The sequence below is a fragment of the Tachyglossus aculeatus genome, chromosome 19 (assembly GCF_015852505.1).
Source record: "Tachyglossus aculeatus isolate mTacAcu1 chromosome 19, mTacAcu1.pri, whole genome shotgun sequence".
Classification (NCBI taxonomy): domain Eukaryota; kingdom Metazoa; phylum Chordata; class Mammalia; order Monotremata; family Tachyglossidae; genus Tachyglossus; species Tachyglossus aculeatus.
The window spans coordinates 26,085,494-26,111,012 of NC_052084.1; the positions used below are offsets into that span (position 1 = coordinate 26,085,494).

Here is a 25,519-nt window from a genome sequence, read left to right on the forward strand (position 1 = left end):
GGACCCGCGCGTCAGAACGACAGCCACGGGGAAGGTCGCAGGCTTGGGATTGATGATAAAGATTGCTCTCTGCATCCGTTTTAGTCGGACACGGTTTGGCGTGCCCGCGTTAGCGACCCTGCTGGCTTCCTGAAGCGGGGAAGTACCTCTGGCCGTCTTAGTCCCCCTCCCTACAAAATAAAACCCCTCGAAGTGGGGTGAATAAAACCTCGGGGGCCCAAAATGCCACCCCGGCAAGCTGCAGACCTGTTGGCCTTTTCGGCGGGGTCCAAATGGGCACATAGTTACGTCTCAGCGGCTACAGCCTGGGCCCAGAAGCCAGAAGGAGCTGGGCTCTAATCCCGCCTCCGCTGCTTGTCTGCCGTGTGACCTTGGGCAAGTCACTCCGCTTCTCAGTTACTCATCTATTTATTTTATTCATTCATTCATTCATTCATTCATTTATTTATTCATTTTTATTTATTTATTATTTATTTATTATTTATTTATTTATTATTTATTTATTATTTATTTATTATTTATTTATTTACTATCTATTTATTTATTATCATTATTATTTATTTATTTATTATTTATTTATTCATTTATTTATTTATTCATTCATTTATTCATCCTGTTTATTTTGTTTTGTTAGTATGTTTGGTTTTGTTCTCTGTCTCCCCCTTTTAGACTGTGAGCTCACTGTTGGGTAGGGACTGTCTCTATATGTTGCCGATTTGTACTTCCCAAGCGCTTCGTACAGTGCTCTGCACATAGTAAGCGCTCAATAAATACGATTGATGATGATGATGATGATGATTTATTTATTTATTTATTTTCATTTATTTTCATTTATTTTTATTTATTTATTTATTCATTTTTATTTATTTATTTATTTATTTTTATTTATTATTTATTCATTTATTTATTTATTCATTCATTTATTCATTCTGTTTATTTTATTAGTATGTTTGGTTTTGTTCTCTGTCTCCCCCTTTTAGACTGTGAGCCCACTGTCGGGTAGGGACTGTCTCTAGATGTTGCCAATTTGTACTTCCCAAGCGCTTAGTCCAGTGCTCTGCACATAGTAAGCGCTCAATAAATCCGATTGATGATGATGATGATGATCTGTTAAATGGGGATTAAGACCGGGAGACCCATGTGGGACAGGGACTCTGTCCAACCTGATAACCTTGTAGCTGCCTCAGCGCTCAGAACAGTACTTGGCACGTAGTAAGTGCTGAACAAATACCATTATTGTCATTATATTTATACTTCCCAAGTGCTTAGTACAGTGCTCAGCACACGGTAAGCGCTCAATAAATACGATTGAATGAATGAATTATATATGAGGGAATGCTGGGGCCCCTAGGACAAGGAGACTCTGAGTTTTTCTTGCAACTGGTTAAGTGGAAGAGACAGAGTTCTGTCCATGGTAACTTCTGGAGGGCGTATACTTAGGTAATCTCCCACCTGGGTGGAGGGAGGGTTCATACTTTTCATTACAATTAATTCATTTATTGATTCTTATTTATTGAGCGCTTACTATACGCAAAGCACTGTACTAAGCGCTTGGGAGAGTACAGTGTAACAACAGACAGGCACAGGTTTCTTCACAGTGAGTTTTATTAACGGGAAACTATTTTAGGGAAGCAGTGTGGCGTGGCAAGAGCCTAGGCATGGCAATCAGAAGACCAGGGTTCTAATTCCCGGGTCCACCACTTATCCGTTGTGTGGCCTTGGCAAATCACTTCACTTCTCATGTCCTCAGTTCCTGCTTCTGCAAAATGGGGATCCAGTGCCTGTCCTTCCCCTTAATTAGACTGCAAGTCCACTGTGGAACCTGAATATCTCATATTGAAGCTTTAGTTCACTTCTCTGTGCCTCAGTCACCTCATCTGTAAAATGGGGATTAAGAGTGTGAACCCCGTGTGGGACAGGGATGTGTCCAACCCAATCACCTTGTATGTACCCCAGCACTTAATACAGTACACTTACATAGTAAGTGCTTAACAAATACCACCGTTATTATTATTATTACTACTTCAACACTTAAAACAGAGCTGGGCCCATAGTAAGCACTTAACAAATTCCACATTTATTATCATTATAGTAGTAGTGGATAAGCTTTCCTGTCACTTGTTTTTTAAAATGATGAAGTTATAGTGGGGAGAACCTCTTTTGCAAATTTGGAAGCATCCCTTTGCCAAGTTGCCCCGACTAATTGATCGGAGGACAGTATTATAATTAGGCCACAAATTGTGAGTAGAGGATAATGTCGAGTTGAAAATGTCCAACCTCTGTTATCTTTCATTCGTTATTCCTTTCCAGATCCCGAGGAAATCCAAACTGACTATTCACAGAAACATCCGAGATGATGAAGGTTTTATTATCAGACATTTTGCAGGAGCAGTCTGCTATGAAACAGTAAGTTTATTAGTTCAGTCAATTAATCAGCAGTATTCACTGAGCTCTTACCGTATGCAGAGCACTGTGCTAAGCAGTTGGAAAAGTACCATACAGAATAGTTGGTAGATTCCTTTCCTGCCCACAGTGTTTATAGTCTAAAGGAAATTAGTTGTACTAAAGGGAGAACATAAACTTTTTCTATTCACCTACTGACTCACAAAAATTCAAGTTTGAATATGTTGGGCAACAAAGGTCGATTGAGGGAGGAACCTCTCTATTTGAAATGTTTTGACTTTTTTTTATAAAAACCAAAAGTTGCTCTTGAGTAATAGGATTTATTAAATTCAAACAGTGTGTCAGAGCACTGTTCTATAGGATTGTTAAACTATGGCATTTGCTAAAACCTAGATTGCTGGAAGAAGGAGGAATATGTGTCTATTATAAAGTTTACATATTATCATCCTTGTTTATTTTGCAGACCCAGTTTGTGGAGAAAAACAACGACGCTTTGCACATGTCTCTTGAGTCACTGATATGTGAATCCAAGGATAAGTTTATCCGAGAAATATTTGAATCATCCACTAACAACATCAAAGACACCAAACAAAAAGCGGGAAAGCTTAGCTTCATCAGTGTGGGGAACAAGTTCAAGGTACCGGAATGTTTAAAAGGAGAACTCTTTTCCTTGGTGACCTTTTCCCACATGTAAAGAAAATGTGTAGTTGTGACCATTCTTTGAGCCAAAATAAACAGGCCCTTCTTTGGTCTTTCTTGTTTTAAGAGAGTCAGAGTAATGCAAAAACAGAAATAGGGGCAATTTTCTCAGAACAGTTCCTGTAATGCCTAATGAAACTACCTGATGCTCCTTCTTATTTTCTCCTTACCACCACGCTGGTCTTCAAACCTGAGCTTTTCCGCGTATTTTCTTTTTCCTTCCCTCATTCAGCAATTGTGTTTTAGCTTAGTTAGTTGACAGATATGGTCAAAAGCTGCAGGTAAACGTTCACCTTTCGGGGTTCCCATTTGTAGAGTTGCTGAAATTTCGACGGGAGCTCTTCTAAGCTATTGCCTCACATGGCGATCTCTACTGAATGTGGTTTCCTTCACGGTGGCCTTTTAAGCAAATGCGTGAACATTTCTTAACACTTGAGAAACACTGTGGCCTAGTGGAAAGAGCAAAGACTTGGGAGTCGGAAGATCTGGGTTCTAATCCTGCCTTCACTACTTGTTTCGACTTAACCGTGGGCAAGACACTTAACTTCTCTGTGCCTCAGAGCAGCAGAGCAGAGCAGCCCGCAGTGAGCTGACACTCTAGAGGGGGAGACAGACAATAATATAAATAAATAAATAAATAAATTACAGATATATACAGATATGTGCTGTGGGGATAGGAGGGAGGTTGAATGAAGGAGCAAGTAAGAGCGACACAGAAGGGAGTGGGAGAACAGGAGAGGAGGGCTTTGTTACAGAAGGCTGACTAAACCTTCAGCATCTTAAGAACATTAATCACCTTAAGAACAACATTTTTCAGAAGGCTATTCACATAGCTTTTTTTCCAAACTCTGAAATAAAGTTGTTGTTCTTGATTTCTGCAGTTCATTGGCTCATTCAGCTAGATCAGAGAAAGACAAGTCAGTGATGGTGTGCCCCTCCACCCCCAGCCTTTTTTATAGTACGGGCTAAGTGCTTACTAAGTGCCAGGTACTGTACTAAACGCTGGGGTAGATGTAAGCTAATCAGGTCGGACGCAGTCCACATCCCGCTTGGGACTCACCTTCTTAATCCCCATTTTACAGATGAAGGAACTGCCAACTTCAGCTGCAGGGGTCAGCCAGTTGTATTTGAGTACTTACTATGTGCAGAACACTGTACTAAGCACCTGGGAGAGTCCAGTACAACAATAAACAGACACATTCCCTGCCCTCAACAGGGTTACAGTCTAGCGGCAGGGATGTAGCCCATGCGAAGGGCGATCGTGGCCCGCATTCACTACCTCCAGGAAGAATGAAGAACTGAGGCCCAGAGCAGTGAAGTGACTTGCCCAAGGTCACACAGCGGCTGAGCTGGGATAAGAACCCAGGTCCTTCTCACTCCTAGACCCAAGCACTTAGTACAGAGCTCTGCACACAGTAAGCGCTCAATAAATATGATTGAACGAATTCCAGAACAGTGCTCTCTCCATTGTCCAACAGCAGGTCTGACATAAGTAATCTCAAAAGCGAGGTAAGCTTGTTATTTATTTGAACAGAATGCTAAATGAATTGGGGATTTGAACCTCAGATTCCCTCGTACGTTAATAAGAAAGACTTTGAATGGCTCTGTAGAGGGTTTTAAATATTAAAACCTTTAAAAGTTGTATCTTTGTAATCCTCCTTTTGAGGACGGGAATGTCTGGCTGTAGTCAAGTCTCCAGGTATCAATTTTTCTTATTACATGACGAATATGCCTCGAAAACTAGCAATAAAGACGCAGTTATTCCATGTGGGAATGCTGAAAGCAATGAATGATACTTTTAAAGGAGAGAGCAAAATTGGGCGATACTCTGAAAAACAGGAAAGCAAAGTCATTTGCTAAATTCATTGCCCAAAAACACTGCCAAAAATTGTATGCAGTGTCTTAAATCGAAGCTAACGTGTAGTATTTTTTCTCCATGTTTTTTAGAAAGTAACAAGCTGTTGGAATTTGGGCAGAAATGAGCAAAGTATCTATGATCAGTATTCTCAAACGCGCAACTTTGGGTGAAAGTAAGGCAGACTGTTTTGCAACAAATGACCGGTTAATATTGATTGTTGTATCGTATTCTCCCAGGCGCTTAGTACAGTACTCTGCACACAGTAAGCTCTCAATAGATAGGATTGACTGACTGACCGAGTGCCGGTATTGAATGATTTGGGATGACTGCTTTTTTTTTCCTCCGTGCCTCTCCCTGTTGGGACAGATTTTGCCTAGAGTGGCATGGGGGAGACATATAATAATGATAATAATAATAATAATAGTGCTTGTTCAGCGCTTACTATGTGGCAGGCATTGTACTAAGCTGTGGGGTACATAAAAGGTACCTAAACTGGCTTGGGAGAGTACAGTATAACAACAAACAGGCACAATCCCTGCCCACAACAAGCTGACAGTCTAGAGGGGGAGACAGACAATAATATAAATAAATTATTGGTTGGACACCGTCCCTGTCCCACACTGGGGCTCACAGTCTTAATCCCCATTTTACAGATGACATAACTGAGGCACACAGAAGCTGTGACTTGCCAAAGATCACAAGCAGACAGGTGGCTGAGTCAGGATTAGAACCCAGATCCTTCTGTCTCCCGGCCTGTACTCTAACCGTAAGGCCACGCTGCCTCCCATTTTTACTTTTAGCCGTAGAGGAATAAAGTACGCGGGCTGGATTGTAGAAGGAGAGTAGCGAGAGGGGGCAAGATGGTGGACTGCTTTAAAGCCAACGGTGAGGAGTTTTTGTTTAATGCGGAAGTGGATGGGCAGCCACTGGCGTTTTTCGAGGAGTGGGGTGACCTGTCCTGAATTTTTTTGCCGAAAAAATGATCTGGGTAGCAGAGTGAATCAATCAATCAATCAATCGTATTTATTGAGCACTTACTGTGTGCAGAGCACTGTACTGAGCGCTTGGGAAGTACAAATTGGCAACATATAGAGACAGTCCCTACCCAACAGTGGGCTCACAGTCTAAAAGAAGTACGGACTGGAGTGGGGAGAGACAGAAGTGAAGTATGGACTGGAGTGGGGAGAGACGGGAGGCGAGGTCAGCAAGGAGGCTGATGCAGTAATCCGGGCAGACTAGGCTGAGTGATTCTAATCATCATCATCAATCGTATTTATTGAGCGCTTACTATGTGCAGAGCACTGTACTAAGCGCTTGGGAAGTACAAATTGGCAACATATAGAGACAGTCCCTACCCAACAGTGGGCTCACAGTCTAAAAGGGGGAGACAATCCAATTATATTTACTCCCTTCCATTGGTAAATGCTACTTTCTGGGCATCTGAAACCGCAATTTCGATACATTGCCTCCTAAAATCCACACCTTCTCTCTTTTCAGTCTCTGTATTGGATTCACTCTGCATCTGTCCAGAGATTTATCCTAATGGTGGGTCTCTGTTCAGTGCCATTGGCAATCGGTTTTCATCCCCGAGTTAAACAATCTGTAGTCTGCCTGGTTGTAAACGATCCCTCGTCTCTGCTCATGCTGTTCACGTGACGTTGACCTGTTAAGGCCTTTGTGCCTGTTTGGCTTATGAAACAAATGTGATTTTGGTCACTAATGAAGTGATACGTTAATAGACTCTCGCTTGGTACAGTGCTCTGCACATAGTAAGCGCTCAATAAATACGATTGATTGATTGATTGACTCTAGGAAGCAGTAATAGAGCCAAGTTATGCTTCACAGAACTATTTGCCTAATGAGCTAATATAATAGCTCTGCCTGCTTCTGCTATTTGAGTGTTAAAAATGATTTTTTTCCCTCTTTTAGACCCAGTTAAATCTGCTCCTTGAAAAGCTTCGCAGTACGGTGAGTACAGTGCGACATAAACACCCAGCCTGTTTGAGCTTCACTTTCTCGACTCTTGTTAGCATCTATATAGATATCTATATAGCATCTATATATAGTTAAAATCTGTTAAGCCACATAAATTAGAAATTCAAGGAAAAGGAGGTCTTTAGAATTTGGGTTCAGGCTTATCTAGCACCTCATTAAAGGAAGTGGCCACATTTGGTTGGTTTAGAGATGCTGTTTTGAATACGTGAGTGTACGCTGAATGTGGTAAGTTTTAAAGGAGATTTTTTCAGGTTTGCAGTTTTGTGATTCTTTAATGAAAGTACATAATAATTATGTAGTAAATAATAAGTGCATTATTTACTGCTGACGCTAATTATCACAGCATTGCAGCTTTCTCATGCTAGAGTTGGTTGTTCTAATTTATTTGCATCAGTCCCGTTATTTTAAAGTCGGGTAAATGGAACAGCGTATTTCACCTAGAAGGAGATCATTTTAAAGAACTCAGTAGTTATTGCTAGAATTTCGGTTCAGTGAATCCCATTAAGTATGTAAATGTAGGAGAAGATTGTGATATGTGGTGTTTATAGTCAACTCATTGTTATTCTAACAGGGATCTAGCTTTATTCGCTGCATCAAGCCAAATATAAAGGAGACAAGTCGCCATTATTACCATGTAATAATAATTGTAGCACAGAGACACTGTACTAAGTACATGCAATAAGTCTTATCTCTGTTTTAGCCATGCTAGGCCTCGAGCCCGTTGTTGGGTAGGGACTATATGTGTTGCCGATTTGTACTTCCCAAGCGCTCAGTACAGTGCCCTGCACACAATAAGCGCTCAGTAAATACGATCGAATGAATGAATACCCAAATATGGACGCTATTGTGTATTTTTATTGGTAGTTAATTGATTATGGTACTTTTAATCGCTTACAGCGTGCCAAGCACTATTCTAAGGGGGAGATTGGACATATAACTCTGTCCCATATGGGGCTCACAGTCTAAATAGGAGGGAGTTGGATCGAGTCCACATTTTTCTGATGAGATAGCTCAGGTCCAGAGAAGTCAAGCGACTTGTCCGAGGTCACACAGCTGACAAGTGGCAGAGCGGGGATTAGAACCCAGGTCCTTTGACTCTCAGGCATGTGCTCTTTCTATTAGGCCACACTGCCGCTCTGGTGCAACTCTTCATTTAGCGTGTATTCATTCAATGGTATTTGAGCGCTTACTCTGTGCAGAGCACTGTACTAAGCGTTTAGTGGGAGGGAGAGCGGGTAGAGAGGACATGGTTCAAAGAAGCAAAACCTTAAAGGTGAGGGCTGGGTCATTTTTATTCATTCATTCATTTGATTGTATTTATTATTATTATTATTGTTAATAATAATAATATTTGTTAAGCACTTATTATGTGCAAAGCACTGTTCTAGGTGCTGGGGAGGATACAAGGTGATCAGGTTGTCCCACATAGGGCTTACAGTCTTAAGCCCCATTTTACAGATGAGGCAACTGAGGCACAGAGAAGTTATTGAGCACTTACCGTGTGCAAAGCACTGTACCAAGCTTTTGGGAGCGTCCACTACAACAGCAAGCAGACATATTCCCTGCCCACAACGAGCTTACAGTCTAGAGGGGGAGACAGACACTAATATAAATAAATAAATAAATGATTTTTAGTATGCCCAAGTCAGGGTGAGTAGGCTCAGCATAAATAAGAGGGAAACTTAGCACACAGGAAGCTAAACAGGCCGGAAATATTAGTTCGTTCTTTCATTCATTCAATTGTATTTATTGAGTGCTTACTGTGTGCAAAGCATTGTACTAAGCGCTTGGGAAGTACAAGTTGGCAACATATAAAGACGTTCCCTACCCAACAGCAGGCTCATAGTCTAGAAGGGGGAGACAGAGAACAAAACAAAACATGTGGACAGGTGTCAAGTCATCAGAATAAATAGAAATAAAGCTAGATGCACATCATTCACAAAATAAATAGAATAGTAAATATGTACAAGTAAAATAAATAGAGTAGTAAATCTGTACAAACATCTATACAGGTGCTGTGGGGAGGGGAAGGAGGTAGGGCCGGGGGGATGGGGAGGAGGAGAGGAAAAAGGGGGCTCAGTCTGGGAAGGCCTCCTGGAGGAGGTGAGCTCTCAGTAGGGATGAAGAGAGCTAACTTGGCGGATGTGCGGAGGGAGGGCATTCCAGGCCAGGGGGAGGACGTGGGCTGGGGGTCGACGGCGGGACAGGTTAATGAAGAAGAGATCAATAATGGATAATGGATAATATCAATAATAATAAATAACAATAAATTATTATCATATATAAATTATCATAATTATAATAGATATATTATAATAATTATATAAATCCTTATATAAATTATATTACATACAATACATAAGATATAAATATATAAATATATTTATATTACTTATATAATATAAACAATATAATTTACATACAATTTTATTAATATATTTTTATTTATATAAATATATAATTATCGTATATAATATACAATATTATATAAATTATAAATTAAAACATTATTATTATTAATAAATAATAATAATAAAACCGATAATGGATTTCTAGAAGGAAAGTGAAGGGAATTTCAATGGTAAATCCTTCACCATTAGGATGGATGTCAGGTAGGGTAGTGATCCTTCTAGACTGTGAGCCCACTGTTGGGTAGGGACCGTCTCTATATGTTGCCAAATTGTACTTCCCAAGCGCTTAGTACAGTGCTCTGCACACAGTAAGCGCCCAATAAATACGATTGTATGAATGAATGAATCCTTTGAATCTTCCAAAATCCAGTTGCCACTTTCGGATACTGCATATTTTATTATGAGCTGAGTAGGTCTTTGATCATGACATTGCTCATTATGGAACCACTGTATCTAGTTGTACTATTATAGCAGCAAAAAAAAAATACCCTTTTGAGATTAGTGGAAAGAAACATGAGTCGTTTACTCCTGTTGCTAATTATTACAGCATTTCAGCTTTCTCATGCCAGAGTTAGTTGGCTGTTCTAATTTATTCGCATCGATCCTGTTATTTTAAAGTCAGGCTAATGAAACGACGTATTTCACCTAGAAGGAGGTCATTTTAAAGAACTCAGTCGTTATTGCTAGAATTTCGGTTCAGCGAATCCCATTAAATATACTAATGTAGGAGAAGATCATGGCGTGTGGTACTTATAGTCAACTTATTGTTATTCTAATAGGGGTCTAGCTTTATTCGTTGCATCAAGCCTAATTTAAAGATGACAAGTCACCATTTTGAAGGGGGACAGATTCTTTCTCAACTTCAGTGTTCAGGTATTGTGTCTTTAATTTTTCGCATTTCATTCTCAAGATTCTTGTCATGACTCCAAACGAAATCATAAATGCCCACTGTTTTAAAAATTACTTTTTTAATTGGGGAAATAGTTTAAATATCTTCATTAGCGAGTTCCATACTTTAAAACTATATTTTCTCGGGTTATTTGGTTTCTTTACTTGTTTTACAATTGAATATAAAAAACTGAAAAAACCCAACAGCCAGTCTTTTGAGTAGAATTTTGCTTTGTTTTTCTGGTGGCAGTTTTGAATCCATTGCAGTTTAGGCTAACCTTTAAGCAAATGCAATATTTTAGAGTGTTTTTTGTAGCCCCAGGTTGGAAATAAGTACTTTACCGATTCCCCAAACTATCTCTTGTTCCTGAGAAATGTAATAATGCATTGGTGCCTTCATTATGAAAAATTCCCAAGAGCATTTTCATTGAAACCTTTTATTACTTAGAAATACTTTTCAGTCCAATTTCCTTCATGTCCACTGTCTCCATTTGTTCTTATTAGGTTTTGAAATCCCTGGCTTACATATCACCTTTCTTTTGAGTTCATTCTCTGTCCCATGTTTGGCGTGTCGAAGACATTTTCTACTTCAACATCTTTCTGGGCTACTTTTAGCTGGCGTGTCTAGAAGAAGCCATTGCAAGTTTAGCTAATTGACCATTTTGCTTATTTTCTCTGTCTCATAAGGCATCCCCAGGTTGGTAGCATTTAGAAGGCCAGCCCATAAATGAAAACATCCGATTTTTCCCGTCGACATTCACGTTACTCTAGAAGTGTAAATCATTGCCGTGGAATTTCAGAGCTGGCATGGGGGTAGGGAACTTTTCTACCAACTCTGTTTCACTGTACTCTCCCGAGCCGTTAATACAGTGCTCGGCACACAGTAAACGCTCGTAAATGCGATTGATTGGGAGCAGAAATACCAGGGAAAGTCCGGGAAATATTTAAGGACCTTGAATATAAATAACCTGCATCAGGTTTATTGGTGAGTGTCACCAAGCTGTCTAGGTCCCCCCCCTTGCTGCGGAGAGTCTGAGACGAAACCCACCCTGGCTTTTAGAGTCGCAGCAACATTCAGCGCCGTGTGACTCAGCTGTAGTCCTGAGCCATTGGGGTTGTCCTAGGTGCAGTTCTGAGCTCCTGGGGGTGACCCAGTTGTAACCCCTAATTTTTGGAGGTGTCCCAGCTCTGGGCCCTAGCCATTGGATGCCATTTTGTACTTCCCAAGCGCTTACTACAGTGCTCTGCACACAGTAAGCGCTCAATAAATACGATTGATGATGATTTCCCTCACTCCAAGCTACTGAAGCCTGGCTTTTTTGCTCTCCCAGCGGTAAAAATGGTGCCTGGAAGGCAGCTGGATTGAGAAGGGAGAAGAGGGCCACAAAGTCAGCTGAATCCAGAGTCCCTGAGGCCAGTGAGGAATTGAGCTCCACTCGCCTCCCCGTGATGGATTTTCAGGCTCAAGATATGGAGTTTTACCCTTTGAGCCTCATTTGGCTGCGTGACTTCGGGCAAGTCACTTAGCTTCTCTGTGCTTCAGTTACCTCATCTGTAAAATGGAGATTAAGACCAAGAGCCCCACGTGGGTCAACCTGATGACCTTGTATCTACCCCAGAGCCTAGAACAGTGCTGGGCACATAGTAAGCGCTTAACAAATGCCATCATTATTATTATTTGGCCAGCCGACCAGTGGCGTTTAGTGAGGGTGCAGAACATACTGTGCTTGGGAGGGCACAGAATAACAGAGTTGGTAGACTCGTTCCCTGCCCTAAAGGAGCTAATAGTCTAGAGGGCCTGACAGATGTTAAAATAAATTGCGGATCAGTACGTAATTGTTGTAGAACCGGCGGTGGGGTGAATATCAAGTGCTTAAAGGGGACAGAGCCAAGTTAGTAGGCGATGCAGTGGAGAGAAGATGTAGGGGAAATTTGGGCTTAGTCGGGGAAGGCCTCTTGGAGGAGAAGGTGGGCGACTTGGGTTTAAGAGAAGGTCACACCAGGCCTGGAGCGAACCATTTACCCACTATCAGCGATAGGCTGCAGTTGTGACACAGACTTCAGGAAGCCATCAATAAAATTCCAGTTGGATATGAGCTTTCCCGGGACAGGGATTGCATTTATTTCAATTTTTAAGAGGAGTGGTAATATGTCAACGCTCACCTCGATATCAGTCAATCAAAAGGGATCCATATTGAGCACTTATTGTGGGCCGAGCACTTTACTGAGCGCTTGGAAGAGTCCAACAGAGTCGATAGACACGTTTCCTGCCCAAAACTAGCCTACGGTCTAGCGAGCTATAGTATGAGAGCTATTGTCTTTCTAGTACTGTCGCTTGCCTAGGCAAAGTTCTTTTTTTCCCCTAAACCAAAAGCTTTTAAGCTTTATTTAATTCATGCTTGGAATGAACAGGATATCTTGAAGTTGGCCCTGAGGGAGTGAAGCTAGTCGCTTTGCTTCTGCATAAAGTACATATTTGTAAATTATTTATTTCTTCATATTAATGTCTGTCTCCCACTGAAGACTGTAAGCTCGTTGTGGGCAGGGAATGCGTGTGTTGATTATTCTATCGTGCGCTCCCAAGCACTCACAACAATGCTTTGCTCACAGTAAGCGCTCAATAAATGCGATTAAATGAATGAATGAATGTATTAGGTTTTTGGGACGGGCAGGTGTAGCCGTAGCTAGCCCAGCCCACCCTGCCTTTGGATCCAGAAGAGGATTAGAGGGGCAGCAAACATGTCGGCTATATCTTTGTTGGCTCCATCCCTCGAGACTGGAAACTCTTTGTGAGCTTAGTATAGTGCTCTGCACGCAGTAAGCGCTCAGGAAATTCCACTGATTGATCGATTGATTTTTAGCTCCTGGGTCCCGCAGCAGCTGCTGGTCTGGCCATGGCACCTCCAGGTTTTTTGGGTTTTTTAAAAATGGCATTTATTAAGCGCTTACTATGTGCAAAGCACTGTTCTAAGTGCTGGAGGGGTTACAGGGTGATCAGGTTGTCCCATGGGGGGCTCACAGTCTTAATCCCCTTTTACAGATGAGGCACAGAGAAGTTAAGTAACTTGCCCAAAGTCACACAGCTGTCAATTGGTGGAGCTGGGATTTGAACCCATGACCTCTGACTCCAAAGCCCGTGCTCTTTCCACTGAGCCACGCTGCTTCGCCGTTTCCCATGTCCTCCCAAGACTCCAAGGCCAGATGCTTCTCTCAGCCCTGCCCTGGCCCCTGGGTGGACCACATTGTCCCTGTATTCTTATAATAATAATAATAACTATGGTATTTGTTAAGTGCTTACCGTGTGCCAGGCACTTTACTAAACGACGTGGTGGGTACTAACAAATTGGGTTGGACACAGTCCCTGTCGCACATGGGGTTCACAGTCTCAATCCCCACATTACAGATAAGGGAACTGAGGCCCAGAGAAGTGAAGTGACTTGCCCAAGGTCACACAGCGGACAAGTGGCGGAGCTGGGATTAGAACCTGTGACCTTCAGACTCCCAGGGCGGTGCCATCCCCACTATGCTACAATGCTTTGTTGTTTCCACTTGGTTTCGATTCCTGACTTCAGGAGCTTGGCACCAACCTTCCACTCATCATGTTTTAGATTCCTCTCTGAGGGCCGGGAACTGTGTCTTATGTATCTTTTATTTTATTGCCCCCAAGAACGTAACACAGGGCTTTGCACACAGTAGGTGCTCAAATGCTGCTGATAGTATGAATGACTAGCAATCAAGAGCTGGGGTAGGAACCTAGTAATTCTAGACAGTCAATGTGCTCTCTCCTAGGTGCTCAATAAATGTCCCTGGCAGAATGAATAACTAGCCACTGAGATCGGGGGTGGAAAACCACCAGCCCGGACAGTCAGTATACCATTTCCCAGCTGCTCAATAATTGTTGACACAGAATGAATGACTGCGTACTGAGATCTGAGGTAGAAGCTTCTTTACACAGAGTAGGTACTCAGTAAAAGCTGTTGATAGAGTGAATGCACCCCAGCTCTCAACATCTGGGGTAGAAACCCAAGAATTCCAAACAGTCCATGTGCTGTCTCTCAGGTGCTCAATAAATGTCCCTGCCAGCATGACTGACCAGCCGCTGAGATCTGGAGTAGAAGCCCATCACCCCAAACCGTCAATATGCCATCTCCCAGTTGCTCAATAATTGTCTCTGAAAGAATGAATGACCAGCCATGAAGAGTTGGGGTAGAAACCCTTCAGTCCAGGTTGTCAAAATGCCATCTCCCAAGTGCTCCATACTAGTCGCCCAACGAATCAGTGATCTGCCACTGACAGCTGGGTTAGAAACCCAACAGGCCCAAACAGTCAATCTCCAGATGCTCGATAATTGTCGGTGACGAAGTGAATGATTGGCCATTGCGAGCTAAGATAGAAACCCAACGGTTCCAGACAGTCATTGAGCCATCTTCCGAGTGCTCAATAAATATCCCCGACTGAATGAATGGCCAGTCACCCAGGGATGAGAGAGAAAGTCAACAGCCTTAGACAGTCTTTGCACTGTTTTCCGAGCCGATGATGTTGGTCCCGGGTGACACGTGAGCAGTGGAGAGGAAGCAGTAGTAGCTCCACCTAAGCAGGCCCAGACTTGCTGCCCCTTGTCCAATGTCAGTGGATGGATAAGAAAGCAGCCTCGCTGGGCTAAAAGCAGCCAGGAGATCTTCCCCTTCAAGGGTTTAGTAAGCCTGAAAAGTAGCTCTGGAAGGGGGTCTTCATGGGCTTTGGAGCTAAGGACAAGAAAGCGCCTCCTGTTTTGCTTTTTGATAAAGATTGCGGCCATGGAGGTTGTGGAGGAGAAGACTGCATGGCAGAGGGGGTGAGCTGAATCCCTTACTAGCAATTATTGAGTTTGTGCTGTTTGAAGAGAAATTGGACTAATCGCTTGGGAGAATTCAAGTAGAAGATATTGCCTTTGCTCTTAAGAGCCCAACTACCTTCCTTTCCCTCACTTTTTCCCTTTTCTCTCTTGTTTATTTCATCTTCTCTCTCTGTTTTCTGTTCCTCTTCTGCCTCCTCTTTCCCTCTAGTGCCTTCTCTTTTCCTCACTTTTTCTCACCCCCCCTTGTTTTCCCGCTGTTTTTCTCCCTCTTTCTCCCTTCCACACTTTCCCCTCAACCCTCCGTCCCCAATTTATTCCCATTCTTAAAATCAAGAGTTGACCCCTAGTTGATGGGAGGTATTTGATAATTAGAATTTTATATATGAGGAGTTGAAACAACCGCATCTGTTACCTCCAAAGCGTCTAAGAACGCTGAACGGTTTTAGCGTCGTCTGAAACGGTGAACGATGTTTAGGGGACGTGGATTGCATTAGCAGTGATATGTGGATATTTGTGTTCATAGGTATGGTGTCCGTTCTGGATCTGATGCAAGGTGGTTTTCCTTCCAGAGCCGCGTTTCATGAACTCTACAATATGTATAAAAAATATCTGCCGGAAAAACTCGCGCGATTGGATCCAAGACTCTTTTGCAAGGTATCGGTGCTGTGTTTTGAAAATGACCTCCTCTAAATGAGTTCTTAAATTCCCTTAGAAGCCCAGAGTGAAATGATGTGTTCTTCAACCGTTTGTGCTGTTCAGACTGACCTCTGTTTTTGTTTTGCAGGCTCTTTTTAAAGCTCTGGGCTTAAATGAAAATGACTACAAATTTGGATTAACCAAAGTATTTTTCAGACCAGGCAAGGTAAATATGCACATATTTCATGACGACAAGATGGCCATGCTGTATGATTCACAAAACCGTGAGAAGCAGTTATAATCAAGTCCTTGGGCCCTGGGGATCTGATTTCTATTATCCCTTGATCTCATACAGCTTTCCTTTCACCCAGTTGCAGACACTAGAGAAAAGAAATCCTTCATCTTACACCTGGAGAAGCAGCGTTTCTTATTGAATAGAGCAGGGACTTGGGAGTCAGAAGGATCTGGGTTCTAATCCTTAGCTCTGCCACGTGTCTGCTGTGTAACTTTGAGCAAGTCACTTCACTTCTCTGGGCCTCAGTCACCTCATCTGCAGAATGGGGATCAAGAGTGTGAGCCCCCATGTGATTAACTTGTATCTACCCCCCCAGTGCTTAGAACAGTGCTGGGCACATAGTAAGCACTTAAGAAATACCACAATTATTATTACTATTGTTAGGTCTGTCCCTTCTACATATGCCTCTGAAGCCATTATTTCTTACCTTTTAAAAGCAACCAATCAATCAGTTGACTTTGAGTGCTTACTATGTGCAGAGCACTGAACTAAGCGCTTGGGAGACTACAATATAACAGATTTGGCAGGCACGTTCCCCCATCAAGAGCTTACAGTCTAGAGACGGAGACAGACATTAAAATAAATCACAGATATAATGATAATATAATTTTGGTATTTGTTAAGCGCTTACTATGTGCAAAGCACTGTTCTAAGCCCTGGGGAGGATACAAGGTGGTCAGGTTGTCCCATGTGGGACTCACAATCTTCATCCCCATTTTACAGATGAGGTAACTGAGGCACAGAGAAGTTGTGACTTGCCCAGAGTCACACAGCTGACAAGCGGCGGAGCCAGGATTTGAACCCATGACCTCTGACTCCCAAGCCCGGGCTTTTTCCACTGAGCCACGCTGCTTCTGTATGTAGACATAAGTGCTGTGGGGCTCAGGGTGAGGTGAATAAAGGATGCAAATCAAAGTGCCCGCAGTCACGTGTCTTGACTGCAGCAGTCTGGGGTTCGTCCAATCCACTCCAAATCCCCTCCTCGGGTACTTTTTAAAAATGTATCGTCGGTAATTGTTTAATATACTTTTCCATCCCAGTTTGCAGAATTTGACCAGATCATGAAGTCTGATCCCGATCATTTAGCGAAACTGGTTAAAAGGGTCAATCACTGGCTCATCTGCAGTCGCTGGAAAAAAGTTCAGTGGTGTTCTCTCTCTGTGATAAAGTGTAAGTATTGCCTTCTGTGCTCAGATGGTTCTTATTCTAGAGGTGACCTTGGGTATTTTGGGGTAGAGGTAATTAAGCTGATTGCATGTCTGTTTTCTGAATTTAAGCTAGTTTGATTTTAAAAAAATTCCTGGAAAACCACACACAGTTTTGAAGGTGCTTATCTAAGAAAGCCAAAACCCCATTATCCTTATCATTTTATAAGGTAATAATAATAATTGTGGTATTTCTTAAGCGCTTACTATTTGTCAGGCACCGTACTAAGCACTGGGGGGATACAAGCAAATCGGCATGGGCACAATCCCTGTCCCAGGTGGGGCTCACAGTCTCAACCCCCATTCTACAGATGAGATATCTGAGGCCCAAAGAACTGAAGTGACTTGCCCAAGGTCACACAGCAGACAAGTAGCAGAGCTGGGATTAGAATCCATGACCTTCTGAGTCCCAGGCCTGGGATCTACCCCCTATGTCATGCTGCTTCTCAAGATGGGAGATACAGGGGTTGAAAACCATGGTCAACCTTGAGGGATTAATTGTTTGGCCGACACAGTATTTTCTAATGAATAGAGCCTGGGCCTGGGAAGTCAGAAGACCTGGATTCTCATCCTGGTTCCACCACTTGGCAGCTGTGTGACCTTGAGCAAGTCACTTCACTTCTCTGGGCCTCGGTTCCCTCATCTGTCAAATGAGGATTAAGAGTATGAACCCCACGTGGGACAGGGACTGTGTCCAACCTGATGATCTGGTACCTACCCCAGCGCTTAGAACAGTGCCTGGTATATAGTAAGCGCTTAACAAATACCATAACACAGCAACAACAACCGCAAACCTCCCCTCACTGCCCTCCCAAATAAAATGAAACAGTGGCTGGGGAAATGCTCCTATTTCCATCATATGAAATTTTGTTCTTTCTCCATCGTGGCTGTCTGCTGGCAGAGGCATAGAGGCTACTAATTTCTGGTTTCTAGACTGTGAGCCCGCTGTTGGGTAGGGACCGTCTCTATATGTTGCCAACTTGTACTTCCCAAGCGCTTAGTACAGTGCTCTGCACACAGTAAGCGCACAGTAAATACGATTGAATGAATGAATGAATGGTTTCCATATTTTTCCTCATTCTCCCCTCCTGTGGCTTCGCAATGGGGTTCATTCCCTGTTACTGCTTCTTCTTCTTTCTCCCCTCCTCCTCCCCGACTGTTCCCCTGCTTTGCTGAGCAAATCCATGCTGTGTGGAGCCTGCTTTGTTATTCCCCTTCTTTCTACTGCTTTTTATCCTCACCCATCCCTTCCTCTCCATCCCCCCTCCCCTCTACCGAAGCCCCTCAGGTCCGTACTGCAGAAAGAAGATGCTAAAATGGACACCTATTGTTATACAATAGGAAAGATCAGTTCTGAAAAATATTGCATCTAAGAAGAATTTTCTGAACAACGCACGCTGATGTTGTCATTCATTCAGTCGTATTTATTGAGCACGTAGAGCACTGTACTAAGCACTTGGGAGAGTATAACAAGAAGCCTAAGCCATGTCATAAATCCCAAGTGTATGAAACAGGCTAATGGGAATGTAAGAAAAAATGCCATACTTAAAAAATGAAAGCATAGTTTTGCTACAGCAATTGTTTTCAGTGCTCACTTGGAATGGAACATGATGGAAAAATTAGGGAAAGTACCACAAAATGAATCTATTCCAATATCACATCTGTAAATGGGGACAGTTAGAATCGGCAGAGGTAGAAGTGGTAGAAGGGTGAAACTGCTACATTTCCCAATCTTTGCCTGACCTTACAGTATTTTGTGTTTCTTTGAGTTTTTACAACTGTACAATATTCAATTCAGTAAAATAACAATGAATGGAAAGAGTTCTGCTAGTGATGAACATTATAAAGAAGTCTGTATTTGAAAAATGAATTAATGCCAGTGACATGATTTTCCCGTAGCAATAGGCTCTTTTAAAAGGCAACTTGTGCATTATAGCAGAAATAACTAATAATTTTAAGAAAAATCGTGGGAAATGACCAAGTCATATCCTGTTACCAATGGGGATGACTTTACCAAGAGAGGAGACACAGCGTGGTAGAGAGACATGATTAGAGGCTGAAGTATTTCTTCATTTGTATACATCCAAATGTTTTGGGTTGTTTATTTTTGGTGGGGGGGCGGGCAGAGGAAAGGGCAAAGTTATAAATCCAGTGTTTGGTTTCAGAACAATAATGCAACTGAATTTAAGCCTGCGTGGTTTAGTTAATTAAGACTGGTTTCCTATTGTCTGAGTCAGTTCGACCTAGTTAAGAACCCGTATTAATGCTCTATCCACTAAAAGTTTTAGAAAGGTCTATTCAATCCACAGCATCTGTAAACATTCTAATATTTGAGTTTTCTGGTCTTGAAAACTTGCTTCCATTTGGCTTCTAATGAAAGTAGTTTGTCACTATTAGAGACCTCCATTCTGAGAACGTTAGGAGAGCCATTTCCCCCTGTTTTCCTATTGTTCTGTAATAGGGACAATCTTGTAATGATGTAAATGATAGATAATATTTGCCCCGGTGTCCAAGAATCAGCATCCCCGAATCGCAACAAGCAGGGATTTTTGAAAATGACCCCCTCTTTTGTCTCTAAGTGCCATTCTGCCCAAGAATGATCATTCTCTCACCATGTGGGAGTTCTTTCACTGCTATGATTTGCACTATTTCTCTTCCAAAGCATTTTTTCAGCCGTCAGGGCAGCGGTTTTGGCAGTTCTACCTTAATTTTCAAAATTTTAACCTTTTATTGTCCGTCTTGTGATCTAATCGTCCATTTAGCTTCAGACTTCTGAAAACCTGACACAGTGCCCATAACGTTTTGCGATGCGTGGGTCCATTTCAGATTTTTACGTTCGTCAAGGTGGTGGATGCTATTTTTATACCATTTTGCTTCACAGTGCATGTGGCCTGTGAAAATGAGTTGACAAGCGGCCCACTATAAAAATGTAATTCAAACAATATGAAACAGTAATTGTACTCGGTTCTAAAACTACTCGCTTGCCATTTTAGAACATAGCCATTAGTGTTGGGTAGAAATGGGGATTACCGAATGACCGCTTAATTTTCCTCAGAAGAGCAATGAAACTAAATTGGGATTTTTGTGTGGGAGCGCTGGGTGGGGTGGGAGGATACGGGGCGGGAGTTGATGCGTGGTAAATGAAGTCAAAGAATTCTAGGAGTCAGTCAATCGTGGGCTTACTGTGTGCAGAACACTGTGCCAATCACTTGGGAGAGTCCATTAGACCAATATAACTGACACATTCCCTGCCCACAACGAGCTCTCGATTTAGAGGGCCCAAAACTACGAAAGACCTTGAAATTATCTGGTTGAATCCACTACCTTCAGGCAGTTAAGTGATTAAGCCATCCAAGCCAGTTCGTTCCTTAAAGATCTCCAGAGACAGCACCTCCGCTCTCCATTTATACCCAGAACTAGTCTAGGTATAGTACTAGCGCTTAGTACAGTGCTCTGCACACAGTAAGCGCTCAATAAATACGATTGAATGAACTAGTCGGACTATTGAAATAAGAAAGAATACTAGCCCGACATTTTATCTTCCTCTCCTCCCCGGAATGTGAATTCCATTGCCATGTTGGGAAATTAAATTGCCATAAGCCCCACTCCTCCTTAGACACATTAAAACTGAATTTCAATCATTTATCATTATCATTTTCTTTCTAGTACTTCTCCAGGAACATTTCTTCTGCAACATGTCCCCTAACAGATAGCGTGTTCTACCGATAACCAAATAGGCTATTTTTAAGGTTCTAAACCCTCTCCAAGTTACAGTAATAAGTAAAATGGCACTTGTGCACGGCAATATGGGAATCTTTTATGGGAATAATTGCATTGAAAATGCAAGTCTCCCACTCTGGCGGGTAATTTTTTTTTAAATAGAACGGAGAGTTAGAGTTGGCATGATTTTTGTCTGACTAAAATAATATACTAGGATCAGTGATTTTTTTTATTGAATGTGTGCTGTGTGAGTTCTTTTTTTCAGTTGGCGCATATGATTAGCATTGTTTAATCTCTGCCATTTTCCTTTGTGTATGTTCAGTGAAAAATAAAATAAAATACCGAGCCGACGCGTGCATTAAAGTGCAAAAAACTGTTCGAATGTGGCTGTGCAAAAGAAAACACCGACCACGGTAAGAAGGGATATACAAATTAATCCATCGATCAATCGTATTTATTGCGTGCTTAGTGTGTGCGGAGAGGACAATATGACAGAGGTAATGGACAGGCTCCAAAAAAGTGATTGCCTGTTATGATTGACATTAGCATACTTTCCTGACTGCTTTTTGAGGGACTTGATTGTATTCTCACAGTATTTTATTCAAGTTATTTTCCTCTTTAGCAAACCAGATCATCGTCTTGGACTGGTTATTTTCCTATTTATTTTCATACTTTTCATAATATTTTAGACAATTCCTCCCTTTGAGAGTTGTTCTACTGTCGAAACACAAAAGTATTTCAATTCCCTTGCAAATTCCCATGAATCCCGTTCCTTCTGAGCTCCTCAACGTCATTTTGACTTTTAAATCTTTGGCGGTATGAAGAGATCGCTCCTGATCTCCAAAGCCCTTTCCCTGAAGCTGATCCCTAAATTATTCATAATTAGAAAGAATTAGAAAGAGGAAATCTTAGACTATCCCAGAATATCCCAGCTGGATATAATCCCACACCATTAAGTCCTTTAAAAATGGCATGGTAGGTTGGTTTTAGAGGTCCAAAGGAGATTTTCAAAATTTGAATGAAAATAAAACAATAAAATTTTAGAAGTTTCCGTTTCAGTGGGGATTTAAGATTCACCAGGAGGAAATGAAATAGTGGCTGTGCATTGTTTTTGGCAGAATCGATGGGTTGGTTAAAGTGCGTACTCTGAAAAACCACCTCTACAAACTTAATGAAGTTGTAAGCGCTCTGAAGGATGGAAAACCCGAGATGAGCCAACAGGTCAAGGATCTGGAGATTTCTATTGATACTTTGTTGGCCAAGATTAAGGTAATGTAGTTAAGAATGAAAATGACTTTAAAATCTCAGCATTCACCCTCATGTCATTTTGTATCATGTGGCCTTTATATCGATTTCTTTTCCAGGCTACAGTAATGACTAGGGAACAGATACAGAATGAGTACGATGCACTAGTTAAAAGCTCAGAACAGCTCCTTAGTTCTCTGCAGAAAAAAAAACAGCAGGAAGAAGAAGCAGAAAGACTTCGGCGGATCCAGGAGGAAATGGAAAAGGAAAGAAAAAGGCGAGAAGAAGACGAGCGGCGCCGAAGAAAGGAAGAGGAGGAGAGAAGGCAGTAAGTGGGGATGAACAGTAATTATCAGTGTTTCCCAATTGATGTCGTGGTTACCAGTTTGGGTTTTCGATGAGTTGCGCCTGTTCATTTTTTATAAATATATACACAAGAGTCACTAATGCCGTTGTTCAAATTTAATAAAATTAATCTCAACTTTTGAATTTTGGAAAAGGGAAAAGTAGGTGGATTTTTTTTGCATGTGTGAGAGTACAGTCAAATATTTAATGTATACATTCCTTCACATCAAGAGAAAATATGCTCTGTTAAAGAATGGCTCATCTGTAGCCTGAACAGATTTTTAGGTATTTTTAGAAAAAAAGCCAGATGTGTTGGGGTTGGGAATCACAAAAGCTAAACTGGTCAGCCTATCTGGCATTGACAAACTTGGATGTCCTCATCCGGGTGAGAGTTTGTTCAATTCAAATTCGGTTTAGATTTTATAGTGTTCTGGGACTCCTCTCCCCACTGCTGTTATGGTCAATGAGCAGGAAAGAAGAAGGCCATAATTTCAGGTTAGTGTCCCAGTCCCCAGCTTGTCAAACAAAATAATATGATCAGTCTATATTTGAATGATGTTGGAAAAAAAATGCCCTAGTTTTTATCCTCTAATTCACAACTGGGGATTCTTATTCTTATTTTTTTTATTATGGTATTTGTTAAGCGCTTACTCTGTGCTAAGCACTGTTCTAAGTGCTGGGGTAGAGTCAGGTTGTCTCAGGTGGGGCTCACACATTTAATTCTCATTTTACAGATGAGGTGACTGAGGCTCAGAGAAGTTGTGACTCACCCAAGGCCACACAGCAGGCAGGTGGCGGAGGCGGGATTAGAACCCACGTCCTCTGACTCCCAAGCCCGGGCTCTGGGGCCTGGGGAAGACTGGGGCAGAAGATTTAGGTGCAGGAGAGGGGGATGGAGCTGATTTTTGGGGGGTTGTTCAGGGGAAGGACTTGGGGCAGGTCTTGAGAAGCGACATGGCTCAGTGGAGAGAGCACAGGTTATTCACAGTGGTAATACCTTCAGCTACAAATAAATCGGTTACTTAGGCAATCTGGTACCCCATCCAGATTTCCAGGGTTCACCCTCATGATCAGTGGTATTTATAGAGCGCTTCCTCTGTGAAAAGCACTGTACTAAGTTTTTTTTTTACGGTATTTAAGCGCTTATTATGTTCCAGGCACTGTTCTAATCGCTGGGGTAGATACAAGGTAATTAGGTTGGACACAGTCCATGTCCCGCCTGGGGCTCACAGTCTTCACCCCATTTTGCAGATGAAGAGGCTCAGAGAAGTGAAGTGACTTACCCAAGGTCATACAGCAGACAAGTCTGGGACTAGAACCCAGGTCTTCCTGACTCTCAGACCTGTGCTCTATCCAGTAGGTCACACTGCTACTCTCTTTTGGGATACAGTAGAATCGACAGACCCATTCCCTACCCACAGCGAGTTTACAGTCTAGAGGGAGAGACAGACAGTAACATAAATAATTTATAATATGTAATTTATAGTGATGTACGGGAGCTCTGTGGATTTGAGGGTTGGGTGAATCTCAAATGCTCAAAGGTCAAAGATCCAAGCGATGCAGAAGGGAGAGGGAACTGGGGAAAAGAGAGCTTAATCGGGGCAAGCCTCTCGGGTGAGATGCGACCTGAAACACCTCAAAAGAGCAGTCAGAAGCCATGACCCTTCCAAGTTACAAAACACATCCCAGTCTCGGTTACCCGCTAGTATATTTTAGCTCTAAAATACCTAATCAAAGTCATTTTATCGCCCTGCCCAGAGGCAGAGACTCCAGCAAGATGATCTCCCGGGGCCCTTCTAACTTTTATACTGCCGGCATTGCTAGCCAACAACTATTATTAATAAATTGTGAATTCATGTTGTTGGACTGCTATTGGAGCCTTACTTGGGGTGACCTTTGTTTTTAAACAGTTTGATGACTTGCAGTTTCTGCATTCCGAAAGTGTCGTATCTTTCTTGTTGTCAGGAAGTCTGAGATAGAGGCCAAGAGAAAACAGGAAGAAGAGGAGAGAAAGAAAAGGGAAGATGATGAAAAACGAATGCAGGTATGTATTTGGTTCATTCATTCATTCAGTCGTATTCAGTGAGCGCTTACTGTGTTCAAAGCACTGTCCTAAGCGCTTGGGAGAGTGCAATATAACAACAATCATGCACTATAACATCATAAACATTTTCTCCCCACAAGGAGCTCTTAAAGTGACCATAAAAGAGGAATTGTGCATTGCAGTGTTTATGGAGACCTGGATCCTTCACCCTCTGAACACATGTAAAGACAAAGTCAGTTTACGAAGCTAGATTAGAGCTGATATTTAAAGACTCTTGAAAAGTTTACCTCAGGAATCGCTTAGCCTTCCCCCGTGGACATATAAACCTGTGTCTCCTCTGAAAAATTTCCAGGTCATAACGCCATGGACTGTTATGGACAAATTCTGTCAATTCTTTCAGTGTGTATGGTGAGCAGTGGGACTTCCGTGAGATACCCCCAGTTTGCTTTTTGGATAAATCATCCTAGACCTAAATCCTTTTTAACTATAGCCATTAAGCGCTCAATAAATACGATTGAATGAATTACCTCTTATCCTTACCCTAGCACTAGATCGAATTCTTTTCCTATGTTGCTTCGATTGTTAAAGTTCTCAGTTGGTTTGTTTTTGTTTTTGTAAATCGAACCATCGGCGCTTGCACGAGTTCAATTCAGAGAGAAGTCACGTTCCATATCCATGAGAAGCTTTGGTTCCGACGGGGGAGGCGGACAGAAAATGATTATCAAATAGGAAGAAGTGTTCAAGAAATACAGTCTGTAAATTGATTTGTGCAAAACTGCTAATTTGGTTGAAAATTACCGAGGGGACGTTAAGAAGGGCGGCTGCTGAGAGCTAGGGAGAAGAAAAAAGCAATTGGGAAAAGGCTTCAGGAAGAGGTGCAGTTTCCAGAGGGCTTTAAAAATGGAGAGTGGTGGTCTAGCCAATTTGGAGGGAAAGGA

The 25,519-nt window shown here is 42.1% G+C and overlaps 1 protein-coding gene across 7 annotated transcripts in view; it reads left to right on the plus strand.

The window, feature by feature from the left end:
• Window positions 1-25,519, plus strand: part of MYO6 (myosin VI) — a 172,731-nt gene that overhangs the window by 126,360 nt on the left and 20,852 nt on the right. For all 7 annotated transcript variants that reach the window (XM_038760724.1, XM_038760726.1, XM_038760728.1 and 4 more), the window contains exons 17-27: window positions 2,311-2,406; window positions 2,867-3,040; window positions 6,890-6,928; window positions 10,146-10,239; window positions 15,615-15,745; window positions 15,876-15,953; window positions 17,063-17,192; window positions 21,270-21,360; window positions 22,066-22,216; window positions 22,312-22,520; window positions 24,503-24,581. In XM_038760724.1, coding sequence (XP_038616652.1) covers window positions 2,311-2,406; window positions 2,867-3,040; window positions 6,890-6,928; window positions 10,146-10,239; window positions 15,615-15,745; window positions 15,876-15,953; window positions 17,063-17,192; window positions 21,270-21,360; window positions 22,066-22,216; window positions 22,312-22,520; window positions 24,503-24,581 — 1,272 coding nt within the window. The remainder of the gene's footprint in view (window positions 1-2,310; window positions 2,407-2,866; window positions 3,041-6,889; window positions 6,929-10,145; window positions 10,240-15,614; window positions 15,746-15,875; window positions 15,954-17,062; window positions 17,193-21,269; window positions 21,361-22,065; window positions 22,217-22,311; window positions 22,521-24,502; window positions 24,582-25,519) is intronic.